Source organism: Melopsittacus undulatus, chromosome 1 (genome assembly GCF_012275295.1).
Source record: "Melopsittacus undulatus isolate bMelUnd1 chromosome 1, bMelUnd1.mat.Z, whole genome shotgun sequence".
Lineage (NCBI taxonomy): Eukaryota > Metazoa > Chordata > Aves > Psittaciformes > Psittaculidae > Melopsittacus > Melopsittacus undulatus.
Window position 1 is genome coordinate 13,397,761 of NC_047527.1, and position 17,487 is coordinate 13,415,247.

General features: G+C 45.4%; 1 protein-coding gene across 1 annotated transcript in view; it reads left to right on the forward strand.

The window, feature by feature from the left end:
• The first annotated feature begins 1,543 nt into the window (after window positions 1–1,543).
• The window catches only part of SNTB1 (syntrophin beta 1), a 113,418-nt gene continuing 97,474 nt past the window's right edge, over window positions 1,544–17,487 (forward strand). The window contains exon 1 of the mRNA XM_005143832.3: window positions 1,544–2,100. Coding sequence (XP_005143889.1) covers window positions 1,587–2,100 — 514 coding nt within the window. The 5' untranslated portion in view covers window positions 1,544–1,586. The remainder of the gene's footprint in view (window positions 2,101–17,487) is intronic.

A 17,487-nucleotide genomic window follows, 5' to 3' on the forward strand; every position in this document is an offset into this window, starting at 1 on the left:
CCTGCTCTTTCCTCCCCATCCTGCTCTCACTACCTGAAGCTGCTGGAACCAAACAAGCATTCTCATTCACTACGCCTAGCAGCTGGGATTGGGATTTAATAAAACCCACCAATCTAAACATCCAGGGTGCTGTACATGAGCTACCAAAATTAGCGAGTGAGAAATGTTGGAGAAAAGGGTGTGTTACAGCCTCCTCCTCTCTAGGGCTTGGGTGCCTTGTTCAGGTTTAGTGGGACCTGCTGCTTTTCACTCCAGATTCGCAGTCCTGAAAACTTAATTACAGCTTTTCACCTTGCATTAATAAACACCCAACCCACCCGTTGTCCTTGAATAACCCATATCCTGGGGGTTCCCGCTCTCCCTAGGTGCAGGGAGTGCATTCCTACCGGGGAGGAGCTTGGGTGAGGCTGCAAACGAACGAGGGTTGAGGCATCCAGCTGCTGTCTTTTGGAGGGGAAGGTCTGTGTAGCCCAGCGAAGGGCACTGTCTCAGAGACCCTACTAAACCAAGGCAAGTTTGTCCAGTGATGATGCTGCTGTACGTAGGTCCCATCAACACTGAGGAGGTGTGTCCCAAGTTGCCCAGCCCGCGTTAACCTGGGGCGCTTGTGTGTACCTGGGGGCAAAACACGGTGTCAGAAATGAATGGCATCGCTTCAGAGAGGACCTGCATGACTCATGTGACCAACATGAATGGGTCTATAACCTCAGTGCCCGCCCCAAACTCCCCAAACTGTTGCTCCTACGTACACTGAATGGTTCAGAAACACTGGAGTTTTCAGCCTGGCTTGGGAAGGAGCCAGGCTGCTCTGCAAAGAGAAGAACAAAGGCAAGCCAGGAGGTGCTTGGTGTCCATAGAGCCAGATCTCTGCTAAAACCAACAGTGTGAGCCCATTGTCCTCTCTGATTCCTGAGTTGGAGCCTTGAGTCCCTCATCAGGCACTGAATTGCCTCCTAAAAGAAAGTGAGCATGGGAAAAGCTGTAAAATGGGCAATGGGGCTGAAAAAATTTGTTTGCCCGTTCAGGGCAAACAAACCAATTTCAAAATGTGCAGAAGTATCCCTGACCATCACTCACCACCTCCAGCCTTCAAAGCTGTGAAACCACTTGGATTCTACTTTCACTCAGAAGAATATAGCTACCTTTGTGCTAACTATTAGTTTGAATCCACTTCATAAGAAACTAATGGGAAAAGCGAAGTTTGCACTTTCTTTTACTCTGCCGCCGATTTCCTTCACCTCCCCTATGAAGCGAGAAATGCCATCACAGCCCCTGCTCGGAGGGAGAGGCGGCTCCTCCAGGACGTGTCCCCAAGAGGTGTCCGTGAGCGAGGGGACACCCGCGGACGCGCACAGACCCGCACCCAGGCACGGGCACACTCACGCACCCCACACACACCCGCACCAGGAGCGGCAGCAGCGGGCGGTGCCTCCAGGTACGCCCGCCCCGGCGCGGCCCCGTAGGGGCGGCCGCGGCTCCTCGCCCCACCCCGCCGCGCCGGGAGCTCGCCGCCCCCCGGCTGAAGTCCGGTGCCGCCGTGCCGTGCCGGGGGTGCCGTCACTCGGCGCTTCAAGCATGCTCCTAAGATGGCGGTAGCGGCGGCGGGCGGCGGCCGGGCGCAGCGCAGCGGCTGGCTGGAAGTTTTGGTGCGGGACCGCTGGCACAAAGTGCTGGCCAACTTGTGCGGAGAGGCGCTGGTGCTGAGCGGCGAGGAGCGCCCCGACGGCGCGGCACACAATGGCCTGGGAGGCGATGGGGCGGCGTGCCGCGGAGCCGAGGGCGGCGGCGGGGCGGCGGCGGTGCGCACCGCCTTCACCGACCCCCCCGAGCAGGTGCCCGAGGCCGTCTCCAACAAGAAGCGGTGCGTGAAGGTTCTGAAGCAGGAGCTGGGCGGGCTGGGCATCAGCATCAAGGGGGGCAAGGAGAATAAGATGCCCATCCTCATCAGCAAGATCTTCAAGGGGCTGGCGGCCGACCAGACCCAGGCGCTCTATGTGGGTGATGCCATCCTGGCCGTCAACGGCACCGACCTGCGGGACGCCACCCACGACGAGGCGGTGCAGGCGCTCAAGCGGGCCGGCAAGGAGGTGCTGCTGGAAGGTAGGGAACGGGGGACAGCCCGGGATGGGAGCCTATGGGGCATGTCAGCTCGGCTGCCCGAGGGGCGGTGGAGCCGAGCGGGGGAGTGAAACGGTGTATTCGCTCCTCTTGTACCTCTCCCCGGGCGCCTTTACAGGTGGGAGGGTTCATATCCCGCTGCTCCGAGCCGCGCTGGGAGCCCCGACGTGCGCGGAGGCCGTGGCCCCTCGGGAAGTGCCGGTCGGGCTGCCGGAAAGCCGGGCGTTAAGTTTCTGTCCTCACATCAGCCGCGGAGCCCCGCAGCTCCCGGGTATACTCCCTCGTTGAGTTCTCCCGTAGGAGCCTCGCCGACCCCTTTCTGGGCTGAAGGGTCTTCAGGAGTCTGCGTGTTCTCGCAGCTCTTCAGCCCAAGAAAGACTTGGGGAGCTGGGTACCGGCAGAGGAAGGGTTAAAGGAGTAAAGGAACCCCCTCCGGGCTGTAAGGGACAGGACTGGGGACTTTTCCCTGGGCATCTGGAAACGCTCGACACTGCCTTCCCTCCCTCCAATTCCTTCTTCCCCTTTCCACAATCCTGCTCCCAATAGGGATGATGGGGGCAAAGAGCTCTGACTGAAGCTGGCAGCACCTCACTAATACATTAACCATCCTTGCAAAGCAATGGCTTTCACTTCCTTTCTCAATGGTAACTGAAACACTTTTATAAGAAGTAGCCTTAGAAACTGAGCCTGGAGTAGGGAGCGGACGTCGGTGTGTGTGGGGGAGTCCTGGTGGGAGGGTGTCCCTCCAGAACGGGACGGATGTTGAGGAGGGAGCGAGTAGAAGCAGAGCCGGGTTCCGCAGCACAGCAAGAGGCATTCGCAGGTGTTTAATCCTTGTCTCCTCACAAGCACTAATTTACGTGCTCCACGTGAGAGAATGAACAGCTTCAGCAACGCCCTTGGCGCGTGTTCGATAAAGTGATTACATGTTTGCCCACTAGTTCATTTAACCGGAGGTCAGTGGCATCGAGGCATGCTGCTGTGCTGCTTCCCCAGGGCCATCGCCTTCCTCCCACCTCGCTGTGCCTGTGGCCTGTTTGCTACTGAGCGTTTTTTCACGTGTGTCTTTTTGGTGCTTATTCCAAATAGTAGAGGAGATGCTGCTGCTGCTGCTGCTGCTGCGTAGGAGATGTGGCTGCGGATCAGCCCTGAGCAGCCGATCAGAGCATAAAAGTTATGGGAAAAGTTTGAAGGGGTGGGAAGGTGGGAAAATGTCAGCTGCAGTGGTATGTGCTGAGGAGCTGTTTGGTGTTGTCCGTGTGACAGTGAAAACTCTGAAGGAATGGTGTCCTGTGAGGATTTTGGAAGCCCCGGGCAGTTACTTCTCCCCTCTGGGACCAACGTGTGTCTCATCCTCCCTCGCTGCAGCTGAATTGCTTATAGAGATACCTGTGAAGTCTTAATGTGAACTTCATTTTGAGGTCTGAACTGCAGCTGTTGATGTGAATTCTGTCACTGGCTTGTTTGCACAGCTCAAGGGCTCCCTGGGGTGCAGGCCAAGCAACATCTGACCTTTGGTGTGATCTCATGAGTAATGTATATAGTGCTTGCAACAGTCTCCCTCCCTCTGTAGTGCCTTCAGTAGCAGCACCTGAACGCTCTGCTGCTTGTACGAATCTGAAAAAGCCTTCAGTTTTCTTCCTGGTAGGAGTGAAGATGAAGCTGTGTCAGTGTGGATTCTTGGCACCCTCCTTCTCTTCACTCCGTTCATTGTCACAGCTATTTTCTTGCATTTCTTTGCTCTGTGAAGGCTGATGTGCCTCAGCGGTTGTTTCTGTGATTGAATTTGTACTCTGTAAATTGAGAGCATGTTTCACTGGTCATCCCTGTGTAGAGTTAAAATACTCTGATGCTGAACTCAGTGTTTTGTCCTGCCTTTCTCTTGCTGTTTCAGAGAGTAACCAAGACTAGAGCCGACTGCAGCGGTCCCCCAGGAGGCTCTGCTCCCTTCGGAGGGAACCTCTCCATGGGAATGGCCTGTGTAAACAGGCAGTTTGAAACAGCTCTCTGCAATTCAATTTCCCACTTTGAAGCTCTTTCTTCAGTAGCACAGTCTAAAATGGTCAATTTATTACTAAAGGAAGAAAAATCCAATAGGTTGTTTTTTTTTTTTTTTTTCCCCTCTTTAATGTATAGGAGGGAAAGCCTTGGTTTTCCTTTCCTTCCAAACAATAGGAATTTGCCTTTTCCTGACTTCTTAGAGAGTTGTTTATTGCACAAAGCAGTCTGTGCTGGGGCAGGACAAGACCCCTGCACAGATCCTTTCTAGGATCTTTCTCCAATTAACAGAGCAATGCCAGCATGTGTTTCCAGGGTCAGAAAGTAACATTTACAGTTTCAGGGAGATTCTGAGACTTGTGGTGACTTCCAGACCCAGGAAGCTGAATTTGCAGAGGTATGGCAAAGGTGAGAAGCATGAGGGTCACACTTCACAATGCACCAGGGCTCTGGGCATTGTGCATTCCTGGAAAGGGTTTTATGGTTGAGTATTCCTGGAGGTTATTGGCAGTGAAGGTGTGATCAGTACGGTTCAATACACGCAATACACTCTGGAGTGCTAGAGCCTGTCTGGTATATAGTGTCCTTCCTAAAATTGCTTGCTTAGTGAAATGAGCCATTTACCAGCTCAGCACTACACTGTAGTCTCTCCTGCATTCCTGTGCAGGGAGGAAGGGAACAGAAAATCCCTCCTCAGCCCTCTGCACTGTGTGTGGACTACAGGGCTGGCACTGGGGCTGGTGATGGGATGAGGAAGGTCTGCAAAGATGGGAAGGGGATGGGGCAATGTTTTATTTTGGCACTTGCCATTTTTGCTGCATCAGTTGCTGTCTCTGAGCTGGTCCAAGTAGAGATGACTTACTGAAGGGTCATGGGTGGCATAGCTGCAGTTGCTGTGCTGGTGTGGGGGCCACAGCTGTAAGACCCATGAGAGAGGTCCTCCTCTAACAAATTTAGCTGGCTTGTTCTGTCCTCTCATTTTCATAAAGGATATCAGTCTGTTGCAGACCTCACTTCTGTAGAACTTTGTAGTTCTGCTACTAAGCTAAAGTAGAAATGAGCTCCTTCTTACAAGTCTGATCTGTGGGGTTGGCCAGGGTGCCTTGAAATCAGGTGGGATTTGATAAATGGAAGGGATATAAGGCAACCAGAGACACTGTCACAGGAGGAGCTGTAAAGCAGAAAGTTCAAGAGGAGGGGATGGTGATGGTGAGGAAGGACTTGAGCCCTAAAAAATCCTTCTCTTTCCTCATCTGTAGGATGGACCTTTTCTGTCTGCGAGGCTTAATTTCTTGTGGGCTTTCTGTCACAGCTTGGGCATGGGTGCAGGGGAGCAAAGCTGTTAGTGAGCAGGGGCAGAGGGAATTCTACTGTTGGGATTGTCAGCTTGGGAATGGCTCCTTAGGTGTTCAGTATGTCAGCATGGAGCTTCTCGCCAGTGTTCAGGAGTGCAAAGATTTTCCTGACACAAGAGATGGGACAGCCTCCTTTTACAGTGCATATTTGCAGGCATGGAAGGTAGCTGGAATTATCATGACAGCTATTGTTTGTACATATAATTTCCCTGAGGTTCTGTCAAATTGGGTCTTGTTAAATAAGCACTTTGGAAAATCAAGCAGCCCCTTTGTGCTGTGTGAAGCACATTACATTCAAGTGCCTCTCAAGACACAAAAGGTGTTTGTTTTTATCAAAGCATATTAGATGAAAGTAGCCCCTTGGCATGCTCTGTAAGTGAGCTGGTTGTGCTTTACTTGTAATCTCTATGTGTTCAGTGAAAAACTGAAAAATTGAAGTAGCCTGTGTTAATGTCAAGCAGTACCTCTCTGCATGATGCTGCATTTGGATGTGGAGAAACAAACCCACATCAGTGTGTTTTTGCTCCCCGGTTGCAGGATGTGTTTTTTTCAATCGCATCAGTTCCTAACTTGCTAGATGTGTATGAACAAGCTTCTTCTGATGATGGTGATGGAAGGTCTGTAGAGGGAAAAGAAGCATCTCCTTCGTGTTGATAGAGTTTTTCATTGATTTTGGGTGATTCTCTGTTAAGCTGACACAATTGCAAGGTAGGGGTCACAGCTCCCTTGAGAACTGGCTCTTGCAGCCTCTCTGGGATTGCAGACATCTCTCACAGAGAGGCAGCCTCCAACACAGTAAACTTTAGCATATAGACAAGTAGACACAGTCATCTTCTATAGCCCTCTTGGGAGTAATCCACAGATTTAAAGCAACGTAAGAATAAGCATGGTGCAGTCTGTACCATAGTAACGTGTATTATTTTCCAGACAATACTTCTGTAAGAATTGTAAGGATTCTTCCCTTCCTACCCTTTTTATATTTTCTTTGAGTGAAGCAAAGCAATTCTGCCTACGTGAATTACATGTTGAAATAGTGTAAAATAGGCTACTTGTTGGCTGTATTTTTCTATCTTATCTATGTTTTCACATTTCTTTCAGTAAAGTAAAGACAACGGGAGATTTGTGGGGGTTAACAAAATACAATATTTATCCAAGAAAGCACGTCTCTTGCAAATATAGGGGAAAAATGAGGCACAGAGCACTTGATAAGTGCTTTTGTGGCAGAACTACTTACTACATTCAGGACTGTAAATCTCAGTGATTGCAAATTGTATGCAGTTATTCTTTACACTCACAGTAAGTATACGGAGAAAACAATTTACCTTTTCTTCAGTGCCAGCAAATATGCAGTTAGGAAAACACTTTGTACTTAAAGGTTATACCACATTTCATAGCCTGTGTAGCTGCCTTTGGCACACATCAGCTTGAAATTGAAAGGGAAAGGAGCAGGTAATCTTATTCTCAAGAATACCAGGTCTAAGCAGTCCCTCAGAATCTCAGTTTTGATTGTTTCAGCTGCCTGTGGCTGATGGGGAAGCTTGAGTGGGAACACTTGATGTGTCTTTCATTGATTAGATTAGATTACAGGCTAATTTAGCAGTCCAGACAGGCTGTATCACCTTTCACAGATAAGAATCAGTACATCCTCTGCAGTAAATCTTGTACAAGTCCTCTTTCTCAGTTACTGTAAAGAAAATAAAGCAGTTGTGGGCAACACGTTCCTAGATTTATCTGGACCAAGTGCAACGTGCCCCCTCAACCCATCCACCTTGGAAATCATATACTAAGCTCTATAGAAGGGACTTAGTACCAGTTCCTTGAGGGTGCTTAGAAGATTAAATATGTCTAGGGATCTGGAATTCAATTGCACGTACAGAGTTGACACGTTAAGTATCATTAGGGAAAAAGCATGTTTTTAAAATCCCAGCAGTAATTCCTGTGTGGAAAATTAAATTAAAAACTTAGTATAACTCTTTGAAGAATCTAAAAAATTAGATTAAAATTGAAAGCTGAAGGCTTTTGCCATAGTTAATGAAACAGTATTTGTATATTGTGTTACTGTGGAAGGTGCCTTTTCACTGAAGGCTTTTTCCACCATCCAGGAAAGGCATTTTCGCACAGTTGGTTGCCAGTGGCACTGGCCTTGCCCCATCCCTGTCACATGATGGGTTTGAGTTTTGCCTTCTCTAAGGGAGCTGGTGCAGAGTCTCTATGATTGAAACTGGCATTTTGATTTGGGACAGCCTAATACAGGTGCTGACCCCAATAGGTGATGGTTTCAAGGATAAGTTGGGAATGATTTTTACTTTTTTCACTTTCTTAATGTGTTTTCATACCACTATAGTGTGGAGCTTCTCCTACTAGCAATTTGTCTGTAAATTTGACTTAGAAGTATAGCATCCGTTTGTGTGCATTCAGAGTTCATAAGTTTTGGAGTGTGTATCTATTTTTAGTCTGCTCCACTGGTCACTCTACTTTGGGGCTTTAAGAACGCATAATTTCCATTATATTTTTCGAATTTAGATTTCTGATCATAGGATTATTTTGTATTTTATTCTGCAAGATTATGTTGCCATGGCTACTTGTTAGAATTTGTGCAGCTACTTCACTAGAAGGGAAATTGGAGGAAACAGTAGTTCAAGAGAGCAATAGAATACGTAAATGAACAAACTACGATGGGAACAAAGCTGTCCCAGTGCTGCACAGGAGGCTGGCTTTCCATCCGAAGAAAATTCTTCAAGCATCCCAGTAAAGTGATTGGTGAAGAAGGGATGGTGGTGGACATGCAAAAGTCTTTTAACTTTAACATCTAGAACATGCAAAAAGTCTTTTAACCATATCTCATATAGGGTTTGTGAGTACCCTGTATAACACGGTTTTGCTTGACATGGTGGATGTAGGTAAGTGCTTCTGATCTTCCTACAGAAGCTGTAGCTGGTGTGAATGGAGCTTCACTGTGCCCAGCTGAATCACCTCTCCAAACCTTAAACTATGTTGAGCAGAGAAAAATACTGCTCTTGGTATAATCTGTGTCTGTGCTAATGGTCTTTGCCAGGACATCTGTTCTTAGAGCAGTCATGGAGGGCATGGTACGGTTGTGGCAGGCTGGGAAAGACCTGGGACTCTGGTGGGAATAAACAGTCTGTTTTGGCAGGAGCACACAGCTCATTGTAGAGATGGGAAGGAACATCAGGATGGCAGCATTTGGTGCATGCCTTAAGGAGAGAGTTTGAAGATGTTTGAAGTGAGGCACGGCTGATTTGGAATAGAGAAGTTTGTGAGTAACTACAAGGTATGTAGGAAGTGTGGAGTGCTACTTGTCACTTATGCCACACATTGGAAGGTGTGTTATGAGTCTCATTTATGCTTTTAAATGAATGTCTGTCAGCTGCTATGTTGCAGGACCAAGAAAGTAACTCTATGAGGCTTGGTCTTCATGCTTTAGGAGATGGCTAATGGCCTTGCCTTCTGGGTCTTGCACTTCTGTGAGAGGGTTTGTTGGAACTAGGGCATCCAGCAACACTGAGTAACGAAAGCAGACACAAAATTCATTGACCTAACTGCTTGCAGGAGCAGTTGGAAAAAGACAAAATTGGTTTGTCCATCGTCCACTTAGCTATCAAAACATACTTTTCTCCACAACATAAGTTAACAACCTTGCTTACCAAAGGTTTAATCAACTGTGACTAGTCCTTCAGATTGCTTCACCACTAGATACAGCCTTGCGTTGGGTTCAGTTTGTTACTTCATGTAAATTAAATTATGGGACTTAATTTCTGCGTAACTCTTTGGCAGACTTTAATTTTTTTTCCTGCTGCTACTGTACACTTCTGTTACAGTCTGGCTTTAATTTTGTCTGCCTAGAACTTGAACTACTGAACTGGTTACGACTTTCGCTGTGCATACACTAGGCGCACAACAAGAGTAGGTCACTGCCAAAGCAGTACATCTGAATTGTAGCTATTGGGTAAAATGGAATTCTTAATTGTAAGGGAATGAGCCAGAACTGTAGATGGTGGAGAAACTGTTTCTGATTAGAAATGATTAACATACAGCACACTGCTCCTAGAAGTGTTGTGCAGCTTTTTGCTGAACTGTTGGAAGTCATGCTTGTTGGCACAGCTCTAAGTCACCAAAACTAGGGCTGTGGCTATGTTTATTCCTCACTGCTCTGGGATCTCTCCATCTAAAGATGATGTGTATTTGAGCAACGAGTTTGCTTCAGAACACAGGTCAGTAACTTGCGTGTGTGCACATCTGTGTGAATAGCTTCTCTTCACTTTAATGGCATGATGAAAACTGGTAAATCCTGGTATGGTGTAAGTATTTGAGAAACGTGATCCTTTTCCCAAGTATTTGAAAGTCAGGGACATATTGTGACATAAAAAGAGAATTTAAAAACTTTTTTACTTTAGAAAAGCACAGCATCAGAATATGAATCCTCTTCTGGCAAAGGAGGCACAACTTAACTGATTTGCTCTAACAGATACCATGACCTAATGGGACTATTTATCAGCCTCATGTGCCCTTTCAGGGAAATAGGGCCATTAGTTAAGCTTTATGTTTCATTTGCCGTAGACATATTTTGCTGGTGCAATACCTATTTTGGCTTTTAACATAATCAAGTAGTTATGAGAGAGTATTGAAAGCTATAGCATGGAAATAATGTGTCCGCACTCTTGTCTGAGTTATTTCGATAATAGATGTTTCCAGGATGATTACTGTGCTAGCACGTGTGTTTTAACTGCCGTTGGCTCTGATTCTGTAAGCGGAGAAAGAGGCAGCTTGTGAAGGTGAAGATGCTGGAGAGATTTAATGTTATCCAGCATGTAGCTTATGAGGCTGCTTTAAGCTAATAGCTTTAACTCGGAGAGTGAGAGTTTATCTGTTTATCTCAGAGTTTGGGCTTAGTCACTGTGAAACAGCCTTGAAGGACAGTCAGTAGTGGGACTGGCAGGACAGCAGTGCCAGATGTGATTTTCCTCATAGCAGGCAGATTCAGTCTTGCCGGGCAGGAGCCAGCGGGATCCTTCTCTTACTGATGTGAAGCCAAAGAAGGGATTTAATTATTGGATGTTCAAGAGTATTTTCCAGGAATGAAGTGAGCAGGGTTTGCCTTCAGTACTCACTGCTTAAATTCTTTGTGGGTTGTTTTTTTTTTAATTGATTTTGTTGAGGGCTTTTTTGTTTCATGGGATTCTGTGTGGGTTTTTTTGTTGGGATACTGGGAACAGAAAAAAACACTTCCAAATTACTGTTGTTTCCCAAAGAACGTATTACCCATGGTAAATGCCTGTCCTTTTAGACTTTTTTGTCCTGTCTAATGCACTGGCAGACTCTCCTGGTAGCCAGCCTATTCCATCAGTGATGTGTGGCTGGGATGGAGGGGTGTCTCCAGAGACTCAGGATTCCTGTAGGGTTACTTACCATATAAATATGTACCTAGGCACGAAGACACACACCATAAGATATATTTATATACATACTTCTGTAATGAACAGCATCATCAACAGTTGTCCCTTGTTTGGGGCTTGACCTTCAAATGTTCTTGAGGCCAATGTGGTTGTACTAACTTTAGGTTGTTAGGGCTTTGTCATGTATGGAGGGGCTGAGCTGATGCCTTTGTTACCCATCCGGTCTCTCTGCTTTGAGGGTAGCACATTGGGCTGTACTGGCTCAACACTGCATGGAGAGGCTTTACGTATTGCACCCTTTGGAAGCCTCTTCCAGAGCAGGGGATGTGGTTGTGAGCCCTGACAAAGTCAGGAAGATGTGCTTACTGCAAGAGAACGGGAGAAAGCTTCAAGCTGGAGTGAGCTGGATGACAGCAGGCTCCTTGGGAACAGCTCCAGGTGTTACTACTGTGCTTTGCCTAAATTAAATCCATCTAAACCTTAGAAGCTCAGGTGAATGGCTGGTCCGAGGGTTAACATAGTTCAAATTCTTTCAAACTGAGGAAGTCCTGAGCACGCTGTTGGGGAAAGACAAAAGCAACACTTAAAAACCTGCGGTCAAACCCCAGGGTGCTAGATGCCACAGCTAATCTGCCTGAAACCATAGTTTCTCTCTTGGCTTTTGCTGCCCTCTTCTTGCAGGGGTAGCTGGGTTGCAGACTGATGCCGGGATGTTTGTAGGCATGAGTCTCTTCTAGTCCTGGGGAGGAAATCTGTATTCCTGCCTTAAAAAAAAAAAGGTGAAAAAACTTAGTATTAACTCCAGTCTTCTTCATGTCTGTGGAATGCTGGAGAAGTGTCCAGCCAAAAAGGTGATAAAAGAAATCAGTGTTTAAATTCAGGAAGGATGCAAGTGAAAGGAACTGATTTTAAGGTGTTCCCAGTGCATTCAGTGAACGGCTGTCTGTATAAGTAAGCCAGACCTAAGTGATGTATGAGGGCAGGTCATAAAGAAAACATTGCAGTAACAAACTAGTGGAATTTCTACTTAACACATTAAAATCAACCCTGAAAGGTTCCATTAAGGAACTCATAAATTGAAGTTCTAAGAGGCGGTGTATAAAATACCTCTGAAACTAAAAATGATCATCTGTCAGTTTTATGTTGTCCTTTCACTGTGTTATATCTATTTTAATAAACATGTGGGACAGACTATCAAAAGAGCAGCACTTTGTCTGTGAAGCCTTGAGGAAATAAACAGTCAGTCTGGGCTTATTATAAATTTCACTCAATAAAAATAAACTGAAATTGATTCTGGGTTTGCCGGTGCTATGCTAGGGCCATTCAATGTTGATCTTGCTTTATATATATATTGAACTTTTCTGCTAGGCATACCTTGAAATGTTGGTATTTAATGCTTGAGTTTTCATTCAAGTACTGTCAGAGCTTTCTGTCTATGTGAATAAATAGGATTTAGACCTTAGAAAGATTTCAAGGTTTACTCTCTTAAAAAATACTGAGAAACAAACACCTTTTGATTTCTGAGGAAGGAAAGGAAAGGTTGACTTGAAAACACGAGCTTCTGTGGGAATCTTTCTGATGTTTTAATTTGAAGTGGCATTTTATATTTAAAAAGAAAGCGGTTTGGGTTATAAAGGCTGATTTGAACTTGCATTCAAAAACTTTTCTAAGTAGAATTTTCTATGTGAAGTAGTGGAGAATTACCCAAAGTACCTTCTCCTTGTGGAAAATCTTTGCAATCACGTCACATTTATCAACAGGAAATTTTCGTGGCCAGAAAACTCAATGCAGTAGTTTCTTCCCATTTTGTTAAAATATGTATTTCATTTCTTTAAGTGCAGGTATTCATTCTGTTCTCTGAAACTTTAAACATACTGTTCTCTTTAATCACTTTGTTCTGTTACTTTTCTATCAATACGCATTGTACAAGGTGGATAAGGATGTATATTTGGTATGAGCCAAGACAGATATGCTTTCAGTGGAGAAGTCACAAATGATATATTGCATGAATTCCTGTAAGACATTTACATTTGATCTTCTCAGTTAGTCACAGTTCTGGGGGCATGCTTCCTTGTTTCTATGAAAGTCACAGTAGAAGCCTTGAATACAGATGGAAATGAGGAAGGAAACTCTCAAGTCTCTAAAATTGGCCTGAAATAGTAAAACTGCACTCAGAAGAGCTATCTCCTCAATGCAGCTGTAAATTAAATTGACCCACTACCTTTTTAGGTTTGACTTATTGAAGACTTTGTGTACCACTGTATGTATATGAAGGAATCAAGAAGTGCTCATAGAACTGTAGGATGGTTTGGGTCAGAAAGGACCTTAAGATCATCTAGTTCCAGCCCCTCTGCCGTGGGCAGGGATGCCTCACATTAGACCATGTCGCCCAAGGCTCTGTCCAGCCTGGCCCTCAACACTGCCAAGGATGGAGCATTTACCACTTATTTGGGCAGCTTGTTCCAGTGTCTCACCACCCTCACAGTAAAGAACTTCTTCCTTATATCTAATCTAAATTTCCCATATCATGAAATCATAAAGAGTGGGAAATTATTTCTGCAGGGGAATATATGATGCATTCTTTTGTTTCTTTATTTGTTTGCTTGCATTTTGTTTGCTATTATGTTGGCTGATGTTGGTTTAAGAATGCTTTTTAATGTAGCTGTTTAATTCTAGAGCTAACCTATCCCTGGTGTGGATACCACTATAAATGTCTATCAGCAGTATTACATGGGCACAAGGTACAGATGGGTACACGCATATAGTGTAAGCCAAGAGCTTGCGTGTGTGTTGTACATGCATCTGCTCATAACCAAGACAGAATTTGTTTGTTGTCAGTGCTATGTAGATTAAATTAATTGTTCTGTAAAAATGGAAATAAATAAAGTCTTGATTATACCTGCACAGAAGGAGTCTCTGTGTTGATTCGTTTGCTGGAGTGCTTCACAGAAGGCTGCACCTGCAGATTTGTTTTTTCTCAGGGTCTGTGTTCTCTATACACTGTCTATGTCCGGCTGAGCCTCTGGTGGTGACCAGATGTTGGCTGGGCTGGTGGGGATAACCTCCTATCTGACCAAGTGCCAGGAAAGGGGAGTGAATGCGGAGTAGAAGTTGGGAAAGCGAAAGCTTCCTCGTCTTCAATTTGGCATGAATTTTCCCATTGACTTCAGTGGGATTAGGATGCTTTTTAGGAAGCCATAATGACATAAATCGCTGATGGGGAAAAAATGATGCTGATGCAGCTTTGTCCTGTCCCTGATATGGGCATTAATTCTCCTTTAAAATAATATGGACAAATCTTTGGTCCTTACGGAGTGACTCACTTTGCTGGTTTCCTGCATGCCTGAAAAGACCTGCTTGCAAGCTTTTCAGTTGAGTCTCTATGTTAAGAAGCTGCTTTACTGTGCTTAGCAAACCTGGCTCCATACTCCCCCTCTGCAACCCTTTCAGCTTGTCCTTCCTCCCTTCTTGCTCCTGTGAAGAATGATGAGCAATAGCATTGTAAAATAGATGTGGCAGCAGTTCAGTCTCTGATTTCAGTCATTTTGTACAGTAAGAATTTATTACAGTAATAATTTCTTAATCTACTGTTCAGGGCTAATCATAAAGGTTGAGTAATTCAGTGCAGTCAGATCTGTGCCTAAGCTGTGGGGTCCTTGTCTCAAATTAGAGAAGCATCAAAATGTTGCTTCTGCAAACCTCCACATTTCTCTTAAATTCCAGGCTGACAGATGCTGTATCAACAGCTTTCCAAAGGGCGTTTCAGATCTTCTTTCTTGTTCAGAGAAAAGCTCTGATCTGCAATAGCAGAGACAGACTAAAAATAATGTTTAACCGGAGCAGAAGCAGTCATTGTCTTTGGAGACAACAAAAGTGAAATGTCAGGTGAAGACTGGTCTGTAGTTTCCTCCAAAAAGCTGCACCCAGCAGAAATGTGACCTCTTTTCCGGTTGAGCAGGAGGTTTGTAAGTGCCCTCCTACCCTCTTTGTTGTACTGTCAATGCATAGATAGCTCTGAAGGAGAAATAAGAGTTTGCTACTTCATTGGTGCCATGGCAGTGTATAATTCCAGACCGTGACAGTCATCAGAGATATTCTGGGTTTGAAGAGTACATCAAGCCTGGGCCGACAATGCAACACTCTTCTCTCCCCACCTCATTTTCCCAGGTATCGGTTGCCTCTTTTCTGGCTTCTAACTGCATCATTTAGGATATGGGGCAGCATCAGAAGAAGTTTGATGTTTATCATCCTGATTATGCAGGAAAACCTGCAGTTGTAGCTGAACAAGTAATTGCATAATCAAAACGTTAGCTTGCCGACTTTATCCCGGCTGGCTGCTTTGTGTATGTGAATGCTGGCAGATCCCTGTTGGGGATGAATACTGTGTCCAAGCAGGCTCTATCACCTGGCTAACAGCCAACTCTAATGGTTTTCTTTATCTCTAAAGCAGTGCAAATTTGCAACTGCAGTTTAAGAATGATTGAAGAGTGACAGAATTGGTATCATCACAAAACAGTGCATAAACTGTAAGTCTGCTGTATTTGGTGTCTGAGGTCTTGGGAGAAGCTGGGTTAGCGCAGGAGCCCTGAGGCCTCCAGGCCTGGAATGCAATCCAATTTCGTTGGTTTGGGTTTTTTTCTCTTTCAAATATAGGCATCATTAGGACATATAGTGAGTTAAAACTAACCCCTAATTTTAAACCCATAATCATAGCTTTGGAAGTGTGTTGCAAAGAAAGCACTTACAGTATTACATGAAGAGTACAGAGTATAATAACTGATTGAGAAAAATCAAGTGAGACACAGCTCTGCAATGATAACTCCATGTTTTCTGAACATTATTTCCTTGGTAAATGCTGGGAATAAAAATAATGTGAGTCTGATTCAACAGACATTTCAGCTGTGGTGCCCCTGGCATCAGCTCCTCTGGGGCTCAGTTCTGGCTGATGGACCCTGTAGTGCAGCCTGAGTCCTCTGAGTAGTCCTGCTGAAGGATGCTGTATATGAGCCACAGTAACCAAGAAGGCTGGAGAACCACCTTCTGCCATGTTCCTGCTTAGTATGGGAGGTGATGGAGGGCACTGGGAGGCCTACTCAGACCAGCCTTCCTCATGGCTACCTTGCGCTGGGAGGATCCATGTGGCTGGATCCACAGGTCCTTGTGCACAGGTACTCCCTAGAAGTGCTTTCAAAACAAAAGTAGATCACACTTCCTCTTCAGCCTTTAAACAAATATTGTAGAATAACAATATATGAAAATACAAATATATGAAAACAGATCCTTTGCTTTGCAGGCTGAAGTGGGGTGGGCAGCCAGCAAGGTTAGGCCGAATGCCCTATCCAGTCCTCTGCCTTGTGTGTACAGGCTGGAGTTTTGTGTATTTCCTGTTCTCTGATCCTGTAACTGCATAGATGAGGATAGCTTTGCCTGAGTAACATGTCTTAATTGATTTCATTGAAGATAACTTTGAGTAAAGTTCTGCAAAACGAAGACCCATGATGTTGTTTTTCCTCTCTTGTGGGCATACGAGTGCTGACTGCACTATATAAAGCTGCTTGCTGTTGAGCCTGTCACCGTTCAAGGTGAGGAGAAAAAGTGTTCATGTTTTTATTATCATTCCTCCCTCCCAACCTACGCTGCACCAAAACAAGCAAGTGGTAGCGACTGCCAAGGAGAGAACTGCTTTCTAGATCACAGCTTTTCAGCTGGAAAAAAATGTAGCCCTGTTCAACTTCTTTTTAAAGAGCACAATGTTGAATGTACAAATTAAACTCTAATTTACACAGCTGAGATTTCCATGAGTGCTTCCTACAAATACTCTCAGAGTGCAACATTTTCAGATAATGACATTTGCTAGGAACAGGCTTTGGGGCAATGCGACTTGCATTTCTACCCTTCCCCCTTTGACGCCAGCCTGTGTCAGGCCAGCAATGGGAAACAGGCAGGAGGACTGTGGCCAGCTTGGAACAGATCAGCCTTTGTGTTCCCAGCACAAACATCCCTCTTCTTTCTGAGGGAATGGGGAAAATGGGTTCTGACCCAGCATGACAGGCTGTTTGTGGCTTGCCTGTCAGGAGGAGGAAGACAAGTGCCTCCTCTGTTCAAATGCTGCTGCAGAGCTAACTATTGAGCAGGCAGTTAAACAGTTTGAATCTATATGAACCAAAGCTTAACATCGACAATAAGGTATTTCAGCTGTGACACAACACTGCCCAAGTTGCTCTGCAGAGGTTTTCTTCTCTGGTTAGAGGCTCAGAGCTGCTGCACTGCCCTGGAGCACCGGGTGGTGAGAGACACAAGTGGTGCCCAGCGGAGACCCTGATGGTTGTTTCTTGTTCTGGCAGCTTAAGTCTTCAGGCGTTCAGTGGGAATGTGTCTTGTGAGAACAAGTTAGAAATGACAAAAGCCAATAATAACATCTGCCGTTGTTTGTTACTTTGGAAGGTGTGCCCTCATAAACTTTAGGAGGAGAGCTGGAGTTGACATCTTTACGTGTTTTCATTTGTATGATGCCTTACACTGATACTATTCAAGTGCTCGGTATTTTTACGAGTCCTAAGTGAACTGTGTACAACTGAAGTTACTTCGCAGGGCCCAAGAGC